Source organism: Euleptes europaea, chromosome 1 (assembly GCF_029931775.1).
Source record: "Euleptes europaea isolate rEulEur1 chromosome 1, rEulEur1.hap1, whole genome shotgun sequence".
NCBI classification, from domain to species: Eukaryota; Metazoa; Chordata; class Lepidosauria; order Squamata; family Sphaerodactylidae; genus Euleptes; species Euleptes europaea.
In genome coordinates this window covers 79,174,106-79,196,354 of record NC_079312.1, presented here as the reverse complement: position 1 = coordinate 79,196,354, position 22,249 = coordinate 79,174,106, and the positions used below count along the sequence as shown (strand labels likewise).

General features: G+C 44.7%; 1 protein-coding gene across 1 annotated transcript in view; it reads right to left on the bottom strand.

The window, feature by feature from the left end:
• Positions 1-11,489, bottom strand: part of UIMC1 (ubiquitin interaction motif containing 1) — a 68,576-nt gene extending 57,087 nt beyond the window's left edge. Inside the window, exon 1 of the mRNA XM_056866361.1 lies at positions 11,343-11,489. Coding sequence (XP_056722339.1) covers positions 11,343-11,489 — 147 coding nt within the window. The remainder of the gene's footprint in view (positions 1-11,342) is intronic.
• Positions 11,490-22,249: the final 10,760 nt, after the last annotated feature.

The following is a 22,249-nucleotide window of genomic DNA, read 5'->3' as shown; positions in this document are numbered from 1 at the left end:
AGCTGTTCAGCTGGCCTCAGCCTTTTGCATTTTCAGCACCAAATAAAAACATATTTGCCCAAGCTTTTAGTTGGTTTTTTGCCCTTTCTCTTATCCCTGTTTTAATGCGGGTTGCTATTTTAGTGCTGGGAAAATGAATTATTGGGAGAGTCCCGTGCAACACTAGTAACAAGAGAGCATTTACTGCATAAAAAGTGGAAGTCCCGATAGACCCTCTATACAATTTGTTCTACTGGATAGTTACGTCCAGGGAGCTGCTGTAGTGAATCCAATTAATCCTCGTGGCCTAAAAACACACACACTCACAGAGTTTACAGTGACTGAGATTTTTAAAACCATGCTTATTTAATAAAACTAGAAAATGAAAAACACTATTTAATTAGGTCTTAGATCTGCTCATGGGAAGCTTGTGTTTCTAGTGGGAGCAAACCCCATAATCCAGAAGCACTCTGAATCCGTGCTTGCAAGGATGGCCTTGATATACCTCCATTCAATGCAGAGAGGGAAAGAAATCAGCAAAGGCAGTGGGGCCGCTCTAATCTGACCCAACCTTTTAATAATGCTCATCCGCCTACAAGAATATCAACTACTCAAGGGACCGTTCAACCAACTGCCTTTTTAATAAGATCGCTAGTCCAAAAATAATCTTAATCAATTAAATATCCCCAAACTGCAGCCAACACTGCCACAAGGTCATTCCTAATGCAAAACTTACAAGGAAAACTAATAGTTATGCTTGATTTGATTTCTGCGCCGCACATCTCCACTCACAGTGAGAACTCCGGATAAAGTCTCCCTTTCTTTTCTCTAGGTTAAAGAGATATTTTAAAATATCACAGCCAGAAGTAATCTGGGTTTTTTTCCCTCCATGCACAGATCTACAGTTTAATTTATGCTTACAAGCACTTTTAGCGTAAGCTTTGCCCAGAGATCACAGAAAGAGATTAGTTCTTAAACCCTCCACATATTTTAATGGAAGAACTGCTTTTCTTCCCTCTCTTTTAAACTCGGCAATTTGAAACAGGCAGCAGAAATAAGAATGAACTCTGGCAACCCATCCTTACGCAGAGCCTTGAAAATAAGGCTCGCTGAAATCACTTTGAACAAGGTCTTTGCATCCACGCCCATAACTCAAATATCTAAGATGTAGATATGCACAATATTAATATGGTATTGATATAGGGGGCAGTATCTTGGCCAACAACAACAACAAAACACACACACACATTGATGGTATCTGAAAACAAAATTATCAGGAAAATCTTTAGTCATATCCGGGAAAATGAATCCTGGAGATGACAGAAGAGGAATAAGAGGGCTCTATGGCCAAACAAGCATAGTGGGGCAGTGTAAGGCAAGCTTATTACAAACTTTACAAGGCATGGCTAGAGATGCCTTTTGTTAACTGCACCTCTGCAGCAAGCTACGCTCCAGTGTCGAGACAAAATATATATAAATATATATATAAATATATATATAAATATATATGGTGGTGGTGGAGGAGGAAAGTCCCATCAAGTTGCAGCTGACTTATAGAGACCCTGTAGCGTATTCAAGGCAAGAGACATTCAGAGGTGATTTCCCATTGCCCGCCTCTGCCCAGCAATCCTGGACTTCCTTGGTGGTCTCCCATGCAAATACCGACCAGAGCCAACCCTGCTTAGCTTCTGAGATCTGACGAGATCAGGCTAACCTGGCCCATCCAGGTCAGGGCATGGCAGCCTACCCCTACTTTAAAAAAACGGTTTTTATATGCTAGCCAGGCACCATAGTTTATATAGCCTACCGTGACCATATTAAGACAGTTGATACACTTTTCCCACTTATGATGTTCTCTACGTAAATTACAGAAGCGTGGACTGCAAGTTACTACTGCATGATTGATGAGTTGTTAGAGCACAGAATGGTTTGCTGTCAGGATAGAAGCAGGAAATACAGACTAGAGACAGGTTCTAGCTCTCAGATGACATCTGCCCAGTGTTTCAGCTGAAACAAAAGAAAAAGAGACTTTGGATAAGTGAAAGTCACCTCTTTCTTTTATGTCCTTTTTGTCCCCTGTGTGTTATCAGGTCAAAATTCTGGAATGAGAATAGAAAGTGTAACTAGGAAGATAATTCTTCCCTTCCTTTAGCTTCCCTGTCTCTTGATCGGCCTTCTTAGCACCTCCTGTATGTCACCTTCCACAGTTTCTTCTGAATGGAGTGTTGTCCAATATTTTCAGAGCCATCTGTTTGCTTTCCTCAATTCCTTTTCTCTTCTGCCCTTTTCCTCAAGTCACTTATACTTACCTTCAGGTTTCTCTCACATACTCTGCACCCTCTCTTCAGCCTCCCTGACTCTGAATCTTCTGCCCCTTATCTTCCTTACCTCCCTGGTCCTTTTCGTAGTCCTCCATCTGTCCATGTTAGGGTTTAACCCCAGCCAAGCTGACAACTTTCCCTTTCTTCCCATAAGTTAAACTACAAATTGCTAGGTTCTCTGACCAACTGAACATTTCCTGTTACTACAGCCACTCAGCCATTCAGTTTCAGGGGCTTCATTTCCACTCATACAACACAATATAGGTACTTGTTTTGAAAATGAAGTGTTCTTAATATAAAGAGAAATTCAACAACGGAAGTCAAAACTTGCCTGCATCGAACGTAATTATATGTACAAGGGGGGAAATCAATGCTCCATTAATGAAACAGGAGATAATAGGTAAGGGAGGGGAACCTATGTAGGTCTGGGAAATTACAGCCTAAATAAACACATGATGCAACTTCAAAGAAATACCAGTCAAACTTTAAGACAGGAGAGCTGCAATTCTAAGAACACTTTCCTCGAAGTAAGCACCACTGAATGGAATAGGACTTACTTCCAAGTAGAGCGGATTAGGATTGCTCGTGAAGACACTGTCTCACTCCATTCCACCATAGTCAGACTGAAGCAATGAACATATACAAAGGACAGAAACCAAAAGAAGAAGAGAAATAAGGCTAGAAAAGACTGACAGTTGAATGGGGAAATGACAAGACCTTTCTAATACATTTAAACTTTTCTGAAGCTGCTCAAGCAGAAAGGCTACAGAAGATAGGACAAGACATAATGGACTTCCATTAAAGGAGGACAGATTTAGAACATCAGCAAGAATGTCTGAAAGTGAGAAAAGTTAATAAGAGATATTTTGGAGTGACACAGTCTCTGATTTTTATTTTTATTTTAAATACAAAGATTTATCAGATTTTTTTACTCAAGGGCGGGCATCACCTAGACCAGGGATGGGCAACTACATCCAATGTCCATGCCTGCCATCTGGGGAGTGGTGGTAAAACGATGGATCAACCAACAGTAATGAAGTAACAAAAAGCCTGTTTCGCCATCAGGGATTGTGTGTTTGATTATTTTTTAATGCATCTCAGGGAACAGATCAGAGCAAAAAGCTTTAAATTATCCAACCCCAAACCCAGATAACATTTTAAGATTCCGTTTAATGCTAAAATTATACAATTCTGGGAAGGCTTTTTTATTTCTGTGTCACAAAAACACTGTTTCCCTTGGATAGAACCAACGCCCTTAGGCTGCCTGTCCTCTTTAACAGAATGAATTAAGCCAAACATGGTAAGCAAATATACCTCCAGGCTCTCTCTTAATCCCTTCAGCAGGTAAAGAGTGTCTGCAAGGAGACTTAAAAAGGGGTCAGATGTGAATGGGTTGAATAACCAACCAACTGCATGACACACATTGCATTCCAGGTTATAGGACCAGTATTGGCTGTGTAATGTGTACAGTTGAAAAACTAAGTACAGAAATCCCCCTCCTCAAAAGGCCCTTGGACTTTTCAGGAATGCTTCGCCTACTTCCGATTTAGTATTACTCCTCCACATAGATAGGGTTGCCAAACTCCAGGTACTAGCTGGAGATCTCCTACTATTACAGCTGATCTCCAGCTGATAGAGATCAGTTCACCTGGAGAAAATGGCCACTTTGGCGTCAAAGTCCCTCCTCCTCAGGCTCCGCCCCAAAAATCTCCAGGTATTTCCCAACCTGGAGCTGGCAACCCTACACATGGATGGCCATCTGAAATGTGCAGAAATAACACGTGGTACAGTCCTGTCTTCACTGTGCCACTTCAGACTGCTGGTGAAGGAATATCATGTCACTGCATGTGGAAAGCTGGCGGATTAGCAAAAAGCCAGGGTGGAGGATCAGTTTGGACAGTCCATCCCAAGGATGACTGAGCCGATGGATCCCTGACAGCACTTCCCTCCATGGCTTTTATGCTATGGAGTCCCTTTGTGGTTTTATTCTGTTCTTCGTGCCGCTTAACAGCTTCATGAAACTTCGGGGAAAGATTGTCCTAGGATTTGGAGGTGTTATCAATATGCTGAAGCCAACAACCCCCTCCCCCAATTTATGTATTGAACTAAATTAACAAAATGTTTCACCATCATATTGTTTTAAATTTTAATGGCCTGTTTTATAGTTTTATGCTGTTTCTTGGTTATGCTTTGATTTTCTGGCGCAGAGTGGTTTTTATTATTTACTTATTTACAAAATGTATATTCTGTCTTTCTGCCCTCACTAGGCCCATCAAGGTGACTAGCAATTTAAAACATACCTGATAAAATTACATTTTAAAACCATTAAAAATCAATCCCCGCTACGCATCACTAAAACAAATAACTCCTTTGGCCCGGGAGTGAGAGCGGGATAGAAGATGAAATAAATAAATAAATAAATAAATAAATAAATACAGAGTGAAAATATATACAAAGACATAAAAACAGGAATCAAAACATTGGTCAGGAAGGAGGAATCACTGAGGGAATGCCAAACGAAACAAACAAAAAAATCTTCACCTACTGGCAGAAGATGGCAACTGAAAGGGACAGCCCTCTCCCAGGTTGCCACCCGCCTAACCTCAGAAAGCGGGGGTACCCGAAGAAGGGACTCCAAAGATGACTGTGGTCATCAGGTGGGTTCATAAGGGATCAGGCGATCCTTCAGGTATGTTGGTCCCAAACTATATAGGGCTTTGAAGGTCAAGACCAACACTTGAACTGAACCCAGAAACAGATTGGGAGTCAGTGTTCTGTTTGGTGTGGCTTGCTGTTTTGGTCATTTTATAATTTATTGATATTGTTCGGGGTTGGATGACTTAATTGTTAATTAGTTATTTTAATAACCGATTGATTGCTTTATGGTTTTATTTTGATTTGACATTATTGTAAGCCAGCTCAGGCAGTTGTGCCCTGAGAGGTGGTGAAGAAACGTACTATGTAAATAGGCTAAAACTCTTTTCTGAGAAGCTAGCTGTCCATACAGAGGAGCTTTCCTGGCTTTTTTCACATGGCAGAGCATTCAAGCATATGATGGGGTAAGGAGAGATCATACCAATCTGCTCTGCTATCACTGGTGTATTTCACCAAATGCAAGAAGTTGTGAGGGTCTGCATGTCTCTGTCTGCTGGTCCCAGTTTCCCCCCACCCTCTGAACTCGTAAAAGCAGTTCACACCGTTTGGCATTTCCTGGGTTCAGGCGCCATATCTGTCAGGCCCTGGCTGGAATGCCTCCCCTCTAACAGATGCCTCCCCTGCTGTGCTTTGATTCACTCCCTCATGCCAGATTCGGCCTTGGAGACCAGATAGCCCTAACAAGCCCTCTGGGGTCGATTGATGTCTGTATTGTACCCATCTATCTTGTAGCTTCCCATGACATAGGTGTGAACTTTGGTACCCTGTAGGGGATATAATTCTGTAGCTTTGGAGTCTTGCTCACTTGCAACTTTTACTCGTGTTTGACCTATACTGTCTGAAGCCTTCAATAAACTCCTTGTTTCTGCATCAACGTCTGAGCAAGTGATTTTATGGAGTTTGCACAGGTCGGTTGGGAACTCTCACAGAAGTGACCTGGCAGCAAAACAGCCTCTTGCATTGGTGAAAGCTTCTTCAGACCAGAGGAAAGTGTCCCTAAAATAAACCAGTCATCTCCAATCCACTATCCCAACACACTGCCTTTAGCAGTATAGTCCAAAAAGGACCATACTCCATCCCAATTCTGAACATTTCATTCAGCCCAGAGAATGCAGGAAGCTGCCCTGCACACAAACCTTCTTCCCTCCATAATAAGGGGTTGGATCCAACAAACTATGGGGACATGGATCATAGATCTTTCCCTTGTTTCCCTTCCCCCCTCCAGGGGTACATTCTGACCACAGGAAAGTTGATTCTCAAGTTTTCAGGATCCACATGGCAGGGCCATAACTGGAGTGAGAGAAGGGCAGCCGCCACCCCTGTGGCATGCAGAGAGGGCGGCAGAAGTGCCTCTCCTACCCGAACCATTCCTCTGCATGCCACAGGGGAGGTGGTTGCCCTCCTCACCCGCCCCCCCCAGCTACGGCCCTGCCATGTGGGCCAGTAGCCACACAGGTCAGGGAACTGTATCGAGGAGGGAGCACTGGAAAGGATCCTTGGGGAGAGGGGAGCAATAGAAGGATCCACATTTGTCCATGCCTTCCACAGATGGCTTGCTGGATCCAATACAAAGTCCTTTTGGGGGGGTACGCCTCCTCTGGGGCTTTACGGCAATGCAAAACAAGTACAGAGTGGAAAAATGACTTTAGTTGACATAAAACATCTGCCCTAATAACATGCGGAAACTAGAGAGGCATGAAGTAGTTTCCTGTTACGAAGCTAAAAACTATACTAAATCGACCATTGATCTGAACTGGTATAAGGCCATTTTGCTTGTTCAACCCTACAAGCACTGCAAAACCAACACCACACCAAAGAGAAGACAGCCCACAGTGCAAACATATACTTATCAGGTTCACCAAACACACTACTGCAACTCTTCTTCTGCCTCCCTTCAACTGCAATCTTCCACTGGCTTTACTGCCATTTCTTGAGCATTTCTTCCAAGGTGAGGCTGGCTATTTGAAATTATGAGAAAACAATCTGCTCCAGTTCCGAAGGCCAGAATATGACACAGTAGGCAAGATGCTGGGCTTCCAGATGGGAAAACTGGATTTAAATCTCTGCCCAGCTGTATATTCAACCTTTGGTGCACCAGCCATCTCTGAAGACTTAACTACAGAGTACACTGTTCCCACATCCATTCCAGGATATGCCCTGCGCCGTCAAACAGATGTGTGTTGGGAGTTCCTGAAGATTCTCCGGTACATGGAGGCTAATTCAGAAAGGGACTGCAGCTGGCAGGCAGAGGGGGCTTTAGCTTCCCCTGTGCTGTTTGCCTGTCTTGAAACAACCACGGACGCCACTTCATTTCAGGTCAGGAACACATTGCATAGGGAAGGCTTAAACCCCCCCCTCTCTACTTGTGCACTGCAGCCCTGATCCAAATTGATGCCCACACACCTGAGAATCTAAGTTTCCCAACATGCCTGCTTGATAGGCCATGGGGTATTGTGTAGCTAGGCTCAGCCTAACCCTCCTTGCTGGGAAGCTACAATAGCATTCCAAGCTCCTCAGAAGATGGTGAGATACAAATATAACAAGTAAACAAGTTAAGAAATCTAACACACATTTTTTGGAGAAAGGCATCAATACTTTATGGCTAATAGCAGAGAAAGTCTGAAGACAGGGCCAACCACCACAGAGCAAGCTGAGCCTATAAGTAGTAGTTATACTGACCGCTGGGAAGAAATGTTTCACCAGATTAGTTTCAGCAGATGCTGTAACAAAGTCCGGAGCAAAAAAAAAAAAAAGTTTGCAAACTAGCACGGCCGGTTTGACAATAAAGCCTGACTGAGAAATTCCAGGGAGACTCCGCCTGCCAGAGAGCATCAAATGTGAGATGTTGGACACTTTCCAGCTGCAACTGCTACAAAACATCCTGGCACATGAGAAATATCGGAGGCTTGTTCTAAAGATCTGTCGGGAGGTTGCAAAAGAAAAAGTCCGCCGCACCTCTGATTTCCAAACCTGCCATTACCCACCTTCAAAATGTAAGGAAGCACATCCCAACAGCTGCCAGATGAATTGAGAATCTACTCCACTCTCAAACAGCTATTTATCTAGACTCTTACGTGCCTCTTATGAAGAAGCCTTTGCTCCATCAAGAATGGAATTCAGAACTCGAATTTTGCATTGCGTGCTTGGCAAGTCTGAGAAAATGTTTCAGGAGTTAGGCACATCTTTCACAATTCCCAAGAAGCAGATTTTTTTGGAAGAGAGAAAATGAGAAGGCAGCATTATAGCCCCAGATCTAAAAACAGAGCAAACAGAATAAATCCACTTACTCAACTGGCTGTGAACTGTTTTCACTTACACAGAACCTAATTGGCTCTTTAATGGCCTCCCTGAGCGTATCCTGTTCTGTAATATGAGCGATTATGCCACCAGAATTTATTGTTTATAGGCCTGAACATATAGTCTCGCCAAAGTGCCTAACATTTTTATAGATGCATTTTAAGAGCTATTTTGTTTCTCTATTTCAAATGCGTACACATTGAGACAAATAATAGTGGCCAATGATAGGTCCCAATCTCCCACGTACAGTAGATGCTTGAAGCTGCTGGAGTCGTCTTTCCTTGCAGAATTCAATATACAGATCGACAATACAGCGCAAATCCGAAGTTAACTTAGCGCCCTTGCCAAGCTGGGGGTTTAGTGAAGAGGGATAATTGCTGCTAGATGCTCTGGTTCTTTTAAAGGAGTTTCCCAGCAGGGAAGATCTCCAATAAGTACGCAGACCTAACTTGCAGCATCAACTGCTGCAAAGCTTTTCCCTCCTCTGTTTAACATCTATAGGAGTTTTTAACCTTTTCACATAATTACCATCTCTTTATCAATACAGCCCAGCAAAGAAACAGAATGCAAGATCTATAATCTGTAGGGAGGCTGAAATCGCTTAGCGATGTGTAAATATCTCCTTAAAAGCATCAGGCAAAAATTTTTGAACTGCAGATGGTACCATGATAAATTAGTTCCTCTGCCAGTCATTATGCGGGACAAAGTCCAGGTCATGGAAACTCGGGGCCATCTCCAGAATCAGCAATGCAACTGCTAACACTTAAACTTGTGGTAAATAACGCAGCTATCAGCACTGATTTAACAGTTAAGGATCTTCATTATGGAGTTCTGTGGAATGCCCCACAGCTTGACATTCAGGTTCTATCAATTTAACATAAATCTGTCACACTGGACACGCAACATGACTCCTCTCCAGACAGAGGCAGTTGAAGCTTACCAGACTGTTCATCTTCTCACACTGTTAACAGAACTACAATTTGCAAGAGGCTCTGTGGTTAGGATGCCTTGTGCCGCTGCCATCACCGGGGCACAATATTTGGGGGGGAAAACAGACACCACAATCAGTCGGCTTTGGAACAAACTGAGCATCATCCCCTACTCTTTAGATGCTTTCAGGGCAAATTCTCACAGCATGGGTGCACTTTCAGGAGTCACATGCCATTGTAAAATGCTATGCTCGAAGAATTTCGGGTGGTTGGGGCAGCCAGAGCCTCTTTTCACCACCTCCAGCCGATGAGTAAGCTGCAACCCGTTATTTCAGATGTGAACCATTCATCCTTTCTCGGTCTCAAGGCACCCCTACTGCGAGGGCCTGGTTGACCACTGGGATAACGCAGACAGTGCAGAACACACCATTCCCCTCCCAACAGAAGTAGCTCACCTCGGTGTTCTGAGATTCGGCTTTCGACTTCTTTCTGGGCAAAATACAGTGTAATTTTGCAATTCGCAAGGATCATACCAAAAAATGTGACCTCTAAAGCCTTAAAACAGGTGAGAACTAGTCCTACCAAACTGCCCAAGACACTACTTCCTACTCTTTGTCACCACGCTTAGGGCTGTTTAGCTTGGAAAGAAGGCGGCTAAGGGGAGACATGATAGAGGTCTATAAAATTATGCATGGTTTGGACAGAGTGGACAGGGAGAAGTTTTTCTCCCTCTCCCATAATACTAGAACACGGGGTCATCTGCTAAAGTTGGAGGGCGAGAGATTCAAAACAGATAAAAGAATTTTTTCACACAACACATAGTTAAATTGTGGAACTCCCTGCCCCAGGATGTGGTGATGGCTGCCAGCTTGGAGGGCTTTAAGGGGTGAGTGGACATATTCATGGAGGAGAGGGGTATTCATGGCTATTAGTTAGAATGGATACCAGTCATGCTGCATACCTATTTTCTCTAGTATCAGAGGAGCATGCCTATTATTTTAAGTGCAGTGGAACACAGGCAGGATTGTGCTGCTGCAGTCGTCTTGTTTGTGGCTTCCTAGAGGCACCTGGTTGGCCACTGTATGAAAAGACTGCTGGACTTGATGGGCCTTGGTCTGATCCAGCAGGGCCTTTCTTATGTTCTTATGTAACACAAACTCAAAGAGCAATTGAAAGCCTCTTCTTTATAATGCGGCAGTGGGAACAGAAAGGGGAACTAAGAGACCCTCTGCAGTGACAGCCCCAGCTATGGAACTCCCTTCCTCAGAAAGCCCAGGCAAACTCTGACAGTGATACAAGCCTTCTCACGTTTAAGGCAGTATACAGCTTAATGTGCTTCATGGTATGTCTTAAATGTGCTGCCTCGTGCCCTTGTGATGTGGGAATATAACTCAAAATAAATACAATCTATTTGGCAAACCTGAAACAAAAGGGGCCAGAGAAAGAAAGTTAGGAAACAAAGGGTTTTTTCCTACTTGGATACATGTAGATACTATGTGAGCCCCCTGGTGCAGAGTGGTAAGCTGCAGTACTGCAGTCAAAAGCACTGCTCACAACCTGAGTTCGATCCTGACGGAAGTCGGTTTCAGGTAGCCAGCTCAAGGTTGACTCAGCCTTAAGTCCTTCCAAGGTCAGTAAAATGAGTACCCAGTTTGCTGGGGGTAAAGTGAAAATGACTGGGGAAAGCACTAGCAAACCACCACGTAAACATAGTCTGCCTAGTAAACGTTGGGATGTGACATCACCACATTCCCCCATGGGTCAGTAATGACCTGGTGCTTGCACAGGGGACTACCTTTACCTTTAGATACTATATATGAGAGAGATAATTTTTGGGACAGAAATTCAAGCAACCCTAAAAAACAGCACAACAGGAAACGACAAGTAGGTGCACAGCCTATAATTGTGCTATGGCAGTTGTTTGCAACTGGATCATCATGTCCACACAGGAAGTTCCAAGTTGCAAAGGACTGCTGCAGTGCACCAATAATGCAACACCCAACACTACGTGGAAAGCAGCCTTAGAGAAGAGGTCACGGACAACAGCGTTGAAATCCATCTACTTAACTCTGAAGAGATAGGTGGAACTGACTCTCCCATAGAATTACCTCAGCACATAAACAGGCCCTCCAAGGAAGGATCTGTGTTCTTGACCACTCACCTCTCCATCACTGTCAGATATAACAATAAATGCATCATCAAAGCCGCGCTTCAATTTGGCACTCGACACTCCCCTTGACTCCTCTTCTCCCTGATCTTGGCCCCGGGAATTGGGCCCGTCTGCACTTTTCTTCTTCCTCTTCGGCATCCTTTGCACTGCAACAAACAAAGATTTTATTTTGTCGAAGGCTTTCACGGTCAGAGTTCATTGGTTCTTGTAGGTTATTCGGGCTGTGTAACCGTGGTCTTGGAATTTTCTTTCCTGACGTTTCGCCAGCAACTGTGGCAGGCATCTTCAGAGTAGTAACACTGAAGGACAGTGTCTCTCAGTGTTACTACTCTGAAGATGCCTGCCACAGTTGCTGGCGAAACGTCAGGAAAGAAAATTCCAAGACCACGGTTACACAGCCCGAATAACCTACAAGAACCAAAGATTTTATTTACTCTTTTTTTTCCCTGTTCTGGTTCAAATTTCCCCCTAACGATTGGGACTCCTTGTTACTTTAAGACAAAAAATCTCTCGACATTCCCATTCTTACAAAGAGCCCCACAAACTTAAAAGCAGCGTTAGGAGATACATGCATCAATCCAATAAAGAACCACTCCCACCCACAAGCAATGATTGCATCGTTAACTGCAAACAAAGGCAGCTTCTGCATACTCCCCCAGGAACGCTAGAAAAATAGTAGTTTGTAAATTAAAGAAGGAAATAAAACCCAAGCATCCTGACAAGCAGGCGCATTGTTGTCCAGCATCTGAATAGATAGATAGATTAGGTAGATTAGGTAGGTAGGTAATATGCAGCACCCTAGAATAAATTCATTCAGGCAATGTTGAGGTGCATATCCCCAAATTCCAACCCCCAACTCTCTCTCTCTCTGAGCTAGAGAATCAGTTAGGGCAATTGCACTATACCAGTGGTTAGATTCAGGGCTAAGTGTGCTGGAAGCTCCTAATTTAGTCCTGGAGCTCAGCACTCTGGTGCTTTTATGCTTCTTTTTGGGGGGGGTGTCCCAATTTATCTCCCATTCCCCAACACATGCACTGTTCTTTACAGGCCCCCAACTTGTACCTCGCCTAGCCTAGACAAAGCCAGAAAACACAGATTCACGGCAACATGAAGCACCCATCCGAAGCCTGTGGCATACCAGCCGGCCTGAACCCTGTGCTGCTGCAGATTCAGAAGGCAGAAGGACCGTGGATTATGCTGTGCTCAGCACTTCACAAGGAAAAACAAAACCATCAGAACCAGTTGTCCACTGTTGCATTCAATTAGCAATGGGACTGGAGAAGGGTTTTGTTTTTTCCCCTCTAATACCGTCACATTCCCAGAGCAACACCTTGGAGGTGCACTGTTAAAACAAGGCAGAGGCCAGCAGAACAGCCACCCAAAACAAAAAGGACTAAATGAGAATTAGGGGGAAAAGTCAAGGACACTTATGTCTCCCTTTATGGCCTCAGCTGCCTACCAAGCTGTATGCTCACACCGCCCTCTGCTGGGGCAGACTGGCTACCGGCTTCCAGAAAGGGCATTCTCCAGGCAAGGAAAAACCTGCTGACTATTAGCATCACAAAATGCGAAGAGTGATGAGAAACGGAGGGGAGGGCAGGTGCAAGCACAATTACAGCTAGTGCTTTCGGCAAAGTCTTTCCTTGCCAGACTATACATAGCAAGAGAGCTACACAGCAAGCTTTATCAGGGAAAGCACAGCCAGGAAAGCTGATTAGAGCCCCTGGCCAACTGAAAGAAGCCGCAAGATGGCAAAGGCTCCCCACCCCATACACACACATTCTCCAAAGCTCTTCTGGCAATCAGCTGAGCAGGCAAACTGATCATAGCACCATCAAGCATTTTGATGATGATTCTCACTCAGGAGGCCTTTGCAGAGAAAGCCAAAGGATATACTGAGGGCAAGGCATAGTCCCTTTACACGATAGCAGAGGTGGGATTGCAGTGCCAGAGTTTCCTGCTGTCAGCACAGATATTGGTCTAGATCGCATGACGGCCCTTGAAGATGGTCAAGGTCTCTAGTTAGCTGGACGGGTTCCTCAACAGGCTCATACAACCCCATCCTCCAAAAACAACCGCATTAGCAGGGGTGGGATTCTTGTGAGTCTTAATCCTACCCCCAATTTTCCATGATGTATGGTCTTGCACCCCTACTAGTAGAAATCATTACACAAGTACAGTGGGCTAAGGGTGCTGAGAAAGAGGAGGGGGAGTCACAGAAGTTAGCTGGCCTAGTGATGGATCTTTTCATTATAATGGGTGGGGGAAAAAATAAATTTGATATTAGTTATAGTCCGCCTTTCTCACTGGGACTCAAGGCTGATTACATAGCATCAGTCAGTACAATACACATGATGTGACATCCAATAAACGGTGCAGTAGGATTTATTCATTTAATTCATTTGTGTCCTGCCTTTCTCCCCAACGGGGATCCAAAGCAGCTTACATCCTTCACCTCCTCTCCATTTTATTCTCATGACAACTTTGTGACGTAGGTTAGGATGAGAGAGCATGAACTGGCCCCGGCGAACTTCCATGGCACAAGTGGAGATTCACACTCGGGATTTGGATTGCAGAAATCTGAAACAGAACGTTTGGAGCGGTGTGAGCTGAGAAGTCCCCGGTTCAAACTTCACCTTCAGCCACAAATTTACCAAGGGGCCTTAGGCAAGCCTTGGTCCCATTGCAACGATATAAGGGTAATAATACTGGCATAGCTTACAGGACTCTCATAAAGACTCCTGAGATCAGGTATTTTAATCATTTTGAACACTTGAAATTCACTATGTTGTTTTTTCTTCAAATAGCAACACAAGGGGTTAAGAGAAAGCAAGGACTTATTATTGCAGTGAGTCCTCCTCTCCCCACTACAAGCCTCTTGAGTTGCTTTTTGAAGGAAAAAAACACCAGAGACACTTTGCTCTTTTTCCATACATGCACACACTCATGCCCAACACCTGTATAACCCAGAGAAAGAGGCTAATAATCTTGACAGTAACCCTTGACTGTTTCTTCTGTTATTCAGCATATATCAAAATGTTCCCTCTGAAGAGCATGCTGCATAAAGGAGAAGATCCCAACAAAGAAGAAATGGATAAATCAATGCTCAAAGCAAGAGCATAACCTGAAATAATAAATACATTCAGGTAGCCACCGAGGTTATTATTTACTAACAAAATGCCTGTGGGGCAAAGACCTACGTACTGCAAGGATACACCACAAAGCCCTGAGGCACTCCTATCAAGGAGGCCAGGTTACCCTCCGTCAGGAGAAAAGGGCAGGTTTGGAGCCCATAACAACACTATTCTCAAGTGCACTATTTTTCTCCTGCAAGTAAATGGCAGCCATTCATCTATACAGGAGAAAGTAAAGGAGAGATATAGGAAGGAAAGGAAACTCAAGATGCACTGCTGTTGCACTGAGGACTAAATCTACCCTCTACCCCTGGTGCCCTGAAATAAAGGGCAGGTTTTGCCTTCTTTCGCCAGCACTGTTTCACTGCTGCCATATATTATTTTGTCTCTCAGAACTGGAAAAGAGCCACCATGAATAGACTCTGCTCCCCTCTGCTTTCAATTCTATTTCCTGGCCATCAATGGAATGTTGGGAATACAATGGAATGTTGGGAATACAATGGAATGTTGAGAAATGGCTTTTAGATGGCAGGGGGCTGTATGTACAATGTATGTAAAGACAAGCCAATGCACACAGAGGGGAAGTAAACACAAATTGGCCCAGGCCCCACATTTGCAACCACAAGAGCCTCACCCCCTTGTTTATAAACATAAACCCAAATGTGGGCACAGCTCCTACTCTTGGACGAATGCCTGTAGGTGGGGGGTGCATGTGTGCGCACCTGCACCCCACCTGCGGACACTGGCTTCCCCCTACATATGTCACCTGTAGCATCAGTGTACATGTCCCTTTACTGCACAAAGAGATCAATCCCTATCCCAATGAACTTACGATCTGGCGATGCAGAACAAACTCTAGGAAGGGACGGAGGAGATATATGAGCTAGCAAAAGATCAGTTTGAGGAAGTAGTTATCCTAGTGTAAATTGGGGTTGACGGCGAGAGTTTTACAGAAAAACCGGGTTTTGAAAAGGTTTTGGAAAGGGGAGGAAGAGAGGGGTGTGGCACCCCAGCAGTGTTCTTGGAGGACCTTCAAAGGGTGGTAAAAGAGTGGACAAGGCCGTTTAAGAGAACAGGAGCCCTCTGGCCAACCATGACACCAATCACAGAGAGAAACGTCCACGCTAGTTCCCATCTGTGCTCCTTCTGCAGCCTTAAGCAACCAAGGCACGAACAGAAAGGAACAGGACAGAGATCTGCATGAGATTCTGGGCAGAGAGAGCCAAGGAAGCAGCTGCATGCGCTCAGAGCTCACTGCGCCTGCTGCTTGCCTGTCCTTCTCTCTGAAATGGCACATTTGCAAAGAGACCATTTCCACCCTCCATGTCTCCACTGTCCTTGTCTTGAAAGCAATACAATCAATGCTGCCTTAAAGTCTCCATCACTTGGGGAAGAGGCAACAAAACGTTCCAATATATACGCCACTTATGCCCTTTAGAGCAATTGGCAGACTCTGCAGAGAAGACAACTCGAGACATTTCAGATGTGGAGATTGTGTATTTTAGCATGCCTCTGAAATACAGTGAGACAGATCAGGGAAGAGAGCCGTCGCACCAGCACTCAACCCGCTCCGGTTCTGCAATATATCTTCTGCCTGATAGATCACATTAGATAAAGAATTGCTAAGAAGCGCTAACTGGAGGTGGGATGACTCACGTATCCTGCGCACTTCCCAAGAGGTGCCCAGAGGTTTAACCACAGAGCTCCCAGAACAGCTCTGAAAAGCGACGGCCCGATGTGACCAGATGAGCGCCCCCCCCCCCCGCAACAGCACATATTCAGAGCCTAAAGCAAGTCAGGAAGCACCGAAATGGTTACACTCCTTTCCTGGCTCCCTCACCACCTCCACTGGTAACCGAGGCCAGTGTTAGGTTTCAGCAAAATGGAACAGGTCAAAGAATTAATTACTTGCAGCTCATTCTGCAAGTGGATTCACGGGTTGATTTTTTCACTACTCTGCTGTTTCGCCTCGGGATTCTATGAGCCCTCTCTCTTTCCCTAAGCTGAAGACAGCCAAGGTGACCCATTAATAAGTGAATCCGTGTGCACTTCATTTCACAACTCGTGCTTTTTTCAGGGATATCCTTGAAATTTCCCCATTTATGATTATTTGCCATTTTCTTTCATCATCATCTATCACTTTGATGAATCAGAAAACAATTACCAGCAGGATAATTCACAATCTTGACAATGCAGCCACTAGAGCTGCCAAGCTGTGACAGCTTAAAATGCTCAAAAACGAAGCCAAAAAAAATGAATGACTCTCATCCCCAAATGAGTTTCTGAGCGGTTGAAGCCACAGGCTGTTGATTTCTCAGCCACTACCCCAAACTCAGGAATGATAAATACATCGCTGACAATCAACCCCATAGACCAAATCCTCATCGTCACACACATTAGCGCTCAAGCATAATACACAGAGCTCCCTTCGGTTTTAACATGCTCCGCAAACACTTAAAAATCCACAGCCACTCCAAAAGACTGGGTTTATTGTAACCACTTTTCAGAAAACCCTAAGAAGAAGAAGAGTTGGTTTTTATATGCCGACTTTCTCTACCACTTAAGGAAGAATCAAACCGGCTTACAATCGCCTTCCCCTCCCCTTCCCACAACAGACACCCTGTGAGGTAGGTGGGGCTGAGAGAGCTCTAAGAGAGCTGTGACTGGCCCAAGGTCACCCAGCTGGCTTCATGTGTAGGAGTGGGGAAACCAACCCAGTTCACCAGATTAGCATCCACTGCTCATTTGGAGGAGTGGGGAATCAAACCCGGTTCTCCAGATCAGAGGCCACCACTCCAAACCACCGCTCTTAACCATTACACCATGCTGGATCTCATATGCAATATATAACCAACACTGCCAAATGTTCAGAAAGAATATATGCTCTCATACTTCAAATCACTGCTAATTGCTCAGGATTAATTAGACTCAGTTTGGTCCCATATCAGCCTACTTCAAGAGTCTTGGATGTTCATATGAAGTATTTTTGCATGAGTGTTGCCTACTAAGAACGTAAGTACATAAGAACCATACTGCATCAGACCAAAGGCCCATTGAGTCCAGCATGCTGTTCACACAGTGGTCAACCAGCTGCCTATAGGAAGCCCACAAACAAGACAACTGCAATAGCATTATCCTGTCTGTGCTCCCCAGCAAATGATTTAAAGATGCATACTGCCTCTGGTACTGGAGGGAGTAGATACACATCATGACTAGCAGACATTGATAGCTCCATCCTCCGTTAATTTGTCCATTCCCTTTTTAAACTGTTCAAATTGCTGGCCATCACCACATCCTGAGGCAGTGAGTTCCACAAATTAACTATGCACTGTGCGAAGAAACACTCTTTATTGTCTGCCCTGAATCTCCCAGCCTCCAGCTTCAGTGGGTCTCCCTGAGGGAGGGAGAAAAGCCTCTCCCTGTCCACTCTCTCCCCACCATCCATAATTGTATAGACCTCTATCATATCTCCCCTTACTCGCCTTTTTTCTAGACTAAACAGCCCCCAGCGCTTTAACCTGTCCTTACAGGGCAGTTGCTCTGGCACCACGATCATTTTGGTTGCTCTTTTCTGCACCTACAATATCCCTTTCAGGTGTGGTGACCAGAACTGTACACAGTGTTTCAAGTGTACTGTCAAAGACAAGATGAGGAACAAGAGCAGTAGACCACAAGGCTGACCTAAATCAGGAAAATCCAGTGGTTTAACACTTACAAATAATAATGGATTCAACAGAGTCCCTGTAATGTGAAACACTTGTGATATTCTTAATGGTGGCTGCATGCAGAGGCTCAAAAAGCAAAAGGCGGAAAAATCGGAATAACAATTTAGAAGTATATAGCTCCAGGTTCATGCCTTATACATCAGACAAGCTTCTTTTTTCTGTAAAGACTGTGAGTCTAAGCACACACCTTGAAATCAAAGGGATATTTCCAAGCAAATGTGTTTAGATTTAAGAAGTCTTGCTTCTACAAAAAAATCTCTGGCCTCAGGCTGTTGCCTCTGAAAACTCGTGACCCAGTAATCAGTCTTCAGGGAGAAGCAACTACTCTGTTGCTATAGGCTAAAGATCAATTCAGATATTAGTTATGCCATGCAAACACCGCTGAAAGGCTCTCCCCACATCAGAGCATAAAGTCTGTACTACGCTTACCGTATTAATTCTTCTTCTTAATTCTCCCAATCAGACGTGCATATCTCTGTGTCAGTGCCATCTTTCTCTGGCATTGACATCAAATTCCTTTGCAAAAGAATCTCATTCCCAATACAACAAACGTGCCACATCAATACAATTACTTTTCCAGTACCAGCTAATGCCAGACACATTCTGGTGTAGTTCAGGAGTTAAAGAATCCCTGATCTGATGCTCATTCTTTAAGAGGACTTATGGTGCAAGTCCCCCAACTATCAAGATGTGTTTCTTGTTGTTGTAGATCCGTCTGCAACCAAGTCTAACGAACGCCATGCCAGAAAACATTACAGAGACTGTCCCAGAGACCCACAAATGATTCTACTCTTTTTATGAAGGTCACAAATGTTAAGAAACAAAGCACAGAGAATACACTTGTTCTGTAAGAGAGGCAGCACCAACTTCACAAAGTTCTATGCATCAGTCATTCTACGTTTCCAGAGACATCTCTCTAATATTCCTTGTAAAAAAAATTTACAGCTTTCTGTTCCTTCTCTTCATTTTGCATAGAACATGTGAGCACTTATTTTTTGTCCCTGGCCAAGTGTGGCTGATGCATGTTTAAAGGCAACTTTTGAAAAATACACCCAAAATGCCAATAAAACCAACTAACTCTTTTGTTGTGTGTCTACAGACAATCCTAGAAAGCATGCCCCAGTCCCTTCCCTTTTTTTTTGCATGATCATCCTACATGGGTAGATGCACCAAGGCGAGGAGGGTGTTGTGTGCCTTGCTGCAGAGAAAGCTGCCTTCTGCAAGGAATGCTGCTTTGTACCTTTTTCTGTGCAGCTGTTCAGCTTTGTCAAATTCATCAGCAGCATCAATAGTGGATAAGTGAAAGAGACAAGACTTGCTGGCAGGCTCCCTAAAGTATGGACGGTATATCTCAAGTCCTGTCCATTTCACATACAAATTTATTAAAGAAGTGCTAGTGAAATGGAAGGAGAGAGGATACCCCTATTAGTATTTACCACTATATTCCTTTACAGGAAAAGATGAGTGCTTCTACACATTTCTCCAGTTGAGAAAGCATTCACCCGCTACAGATCTGTTACATAATGGTGATGATAAAATATAACTTTTTAAAAATACATACATAGGCAATGGGACAGCCGTGTTATTTATCACTGCTAATGCACAGGCAGTGGCCTATGTATAACACATATCCACATAGCTCTCAGGACTGTATATAGAACATGTTAAATGTGGGGAGGATGAAACGTGACTTCAATGCAACAGAAGAATGCATCCCGTAAGTAAAAGCTCCAAAACATTGCTTCTCTGAAAATTCTAATTGAAAGCACTTGTGTATCTATGGGCAGGGGAGTATTTCTACACGATATATCACCAATAATATTCAGTTCTCAGGTGGAAGCAGGATGAATTTGTCAAGCTCAATCAAAATAATTTTAAACAAAAATCTATGTTCTAAGATCAGGCACCTGAGCTATGAGGTAGAAGGTAGTTATTTCTCATAGAGCAGGCACGGTGTAATGATTACAGAGTCATACTGCGATCTCTAGTATGAAGGAACAGGTTTGATTTCCCATTCCGGCATGAAAGCTCACTGGGTGATTTTGGGCACGTCCCTCTCAGCCTAACTCACCTCACAGGGTTGTTGCTATGAGAATAAAATGAAGCCAGGGACCACACTTTTGCAAGATAAGTGGGGTATCAATAAATGAAAGTGCCAATGCAAACAGGTTTGCTAGAAACAGGAAGCAGGGATTCCTTTGGTAACCTCTGCAGAAACCAAGCTGTTTGTGGGAGATCGGACCCTACTTGATGGTGGTTGCCAACGTTTAAAGCCTGCTGCAAGCCAGCGGCAAAATCAGCTCTTGAGTTATGCCGTTAATAGCATTTAGCAACAGACAGCATTTCATACCCTGAGAAGTTGTACCAGAGGGTTGGGGGGGGGGGAGATTTGTCTTTTTTGCATATCTAGCTTTTGTTAAAGCACAGGCGCATGCCAGCCGGGTGTTTTTCCCCGGCTCGATGGCCACCCAGGAAGGGAAAGGGGCTCCAAAAAGCCACCAAGGGCCGCCTGCAAGATTAACCGAGCGGAAACCTCCAAGGGTAGCGAGTACTCCTGAAACTGGGGAGGGGGACACTCTAGGTGGAGATCGTCCTTGGAGAACCGTTGGAAAACCGTTGTTTGGGGGGGGGGAGAAGAGGCGCTACCCGGTTCTGGACCCACGAGAGAAGCAGCAGCAACAGCAGCAAAATAAACTCCATCGGCGGAGCTGAGCAGGGACAGGCTACTCACCGGCCCCGGAGACTCCCCACCGGGCCGGTGCCCCGCCCCCTCCCACGCCGACCCCCACCAGGCGGCAACGGCAGACAAGTCGACGTCCCCGCAGCCTTTTTGCCAGGGAGGCTTCGCACTGATTCGGCAACGGCGGAGCCGGAGCGATTGCCCGCAAGCAAGGTGGCGCCGACGGCTTCGCTTCAACCACCGACAAAATGGAAACGGAACGCGCGCGCTCGGCGGTCACGTGAGCGGGGGCGCCCTGAGGTCATCCTCCAGTGAGGCCTTCGGCGGCATCTTGGAAGAAGGCTGGCCGCCCAGCTTCGTCCCTAGTCAGAAGGGAGCGAAAACGCACGGTCGCTTGAGCCTCCTTTCTTCCCTGTTCCAGCCAGGATTCAGCCAGGATCGAACGCACCTCCGTGCGTTCGATCCTGGCTGAATCCTGGCTGGAACAGGGAAGAAAGGAGGCTCAAGCGACCGTGCGTTAACAAGGAGATGGGGGAAGATGCAGGCCGATCTGGCTTTGATGGTTCCCTGCTTTTGCAAACGTCAAAATGCGGGGCTGGTTTTTCCTTCTAGAGTTCATCTCCTTCGCCCTGCAGTGTTCAAACTACGCCCTTCCGCCAAGAAGCCCAAAGCTATATACATAGTTCTTGTAGGCCATCCGGGCTGTGTGACCGTGGTCTTGGTATTTTCTTTCCTGACGTTTCGCCAGCAGCTGTGGCAGGCATCTTCAGAGGAGTCACACTGAAGGACAGTGTCTCTCAGTGTCAAGTGTGTAGGAAGAGTAATATATAGTCAGAAAAGGGTTGGGTTGAGCTGAATCATTGCCCTGCAAGAAGTTTCAATGGTAATGTGCTAATCATTGTCCTGTAAGAATCAAGATAATGTGCTAATGAGGGTGTGGTATGTTAATGTAGAACCATTGTATCCTGAGTGATCTGTTAATGCGTGAAATCCAAAACTAATCCGCATGGCTATTGTGGACTGTAGTCTGATAGTCTGGAGGTTTTCAGGACAGGAAGCCAGGCCTTATTCATTCGTAAACTCTCTTCTTTTCTGAGAAGAAGACTTCACAACAACCCTGTGAGGTATGTTACTCATAGAGAGAGAGAGAAAGGCTGTCCCAAAGTCACCCAGCAAGCTTCCGTGGCAGAGTGGGGATTGAATGTGCATCTACTACTGTTTCTCAGTCTTGGACTGTGTTAAATAATTTTTCTATTATTATTACTGTATAGCTTTTCTTAGATGTATCCTGAGAACTCTGTAAAATTAGGGTGGGGTTGTATTTAACTGTTAAACCATTTTGAACTCAGGAAAAGCAAA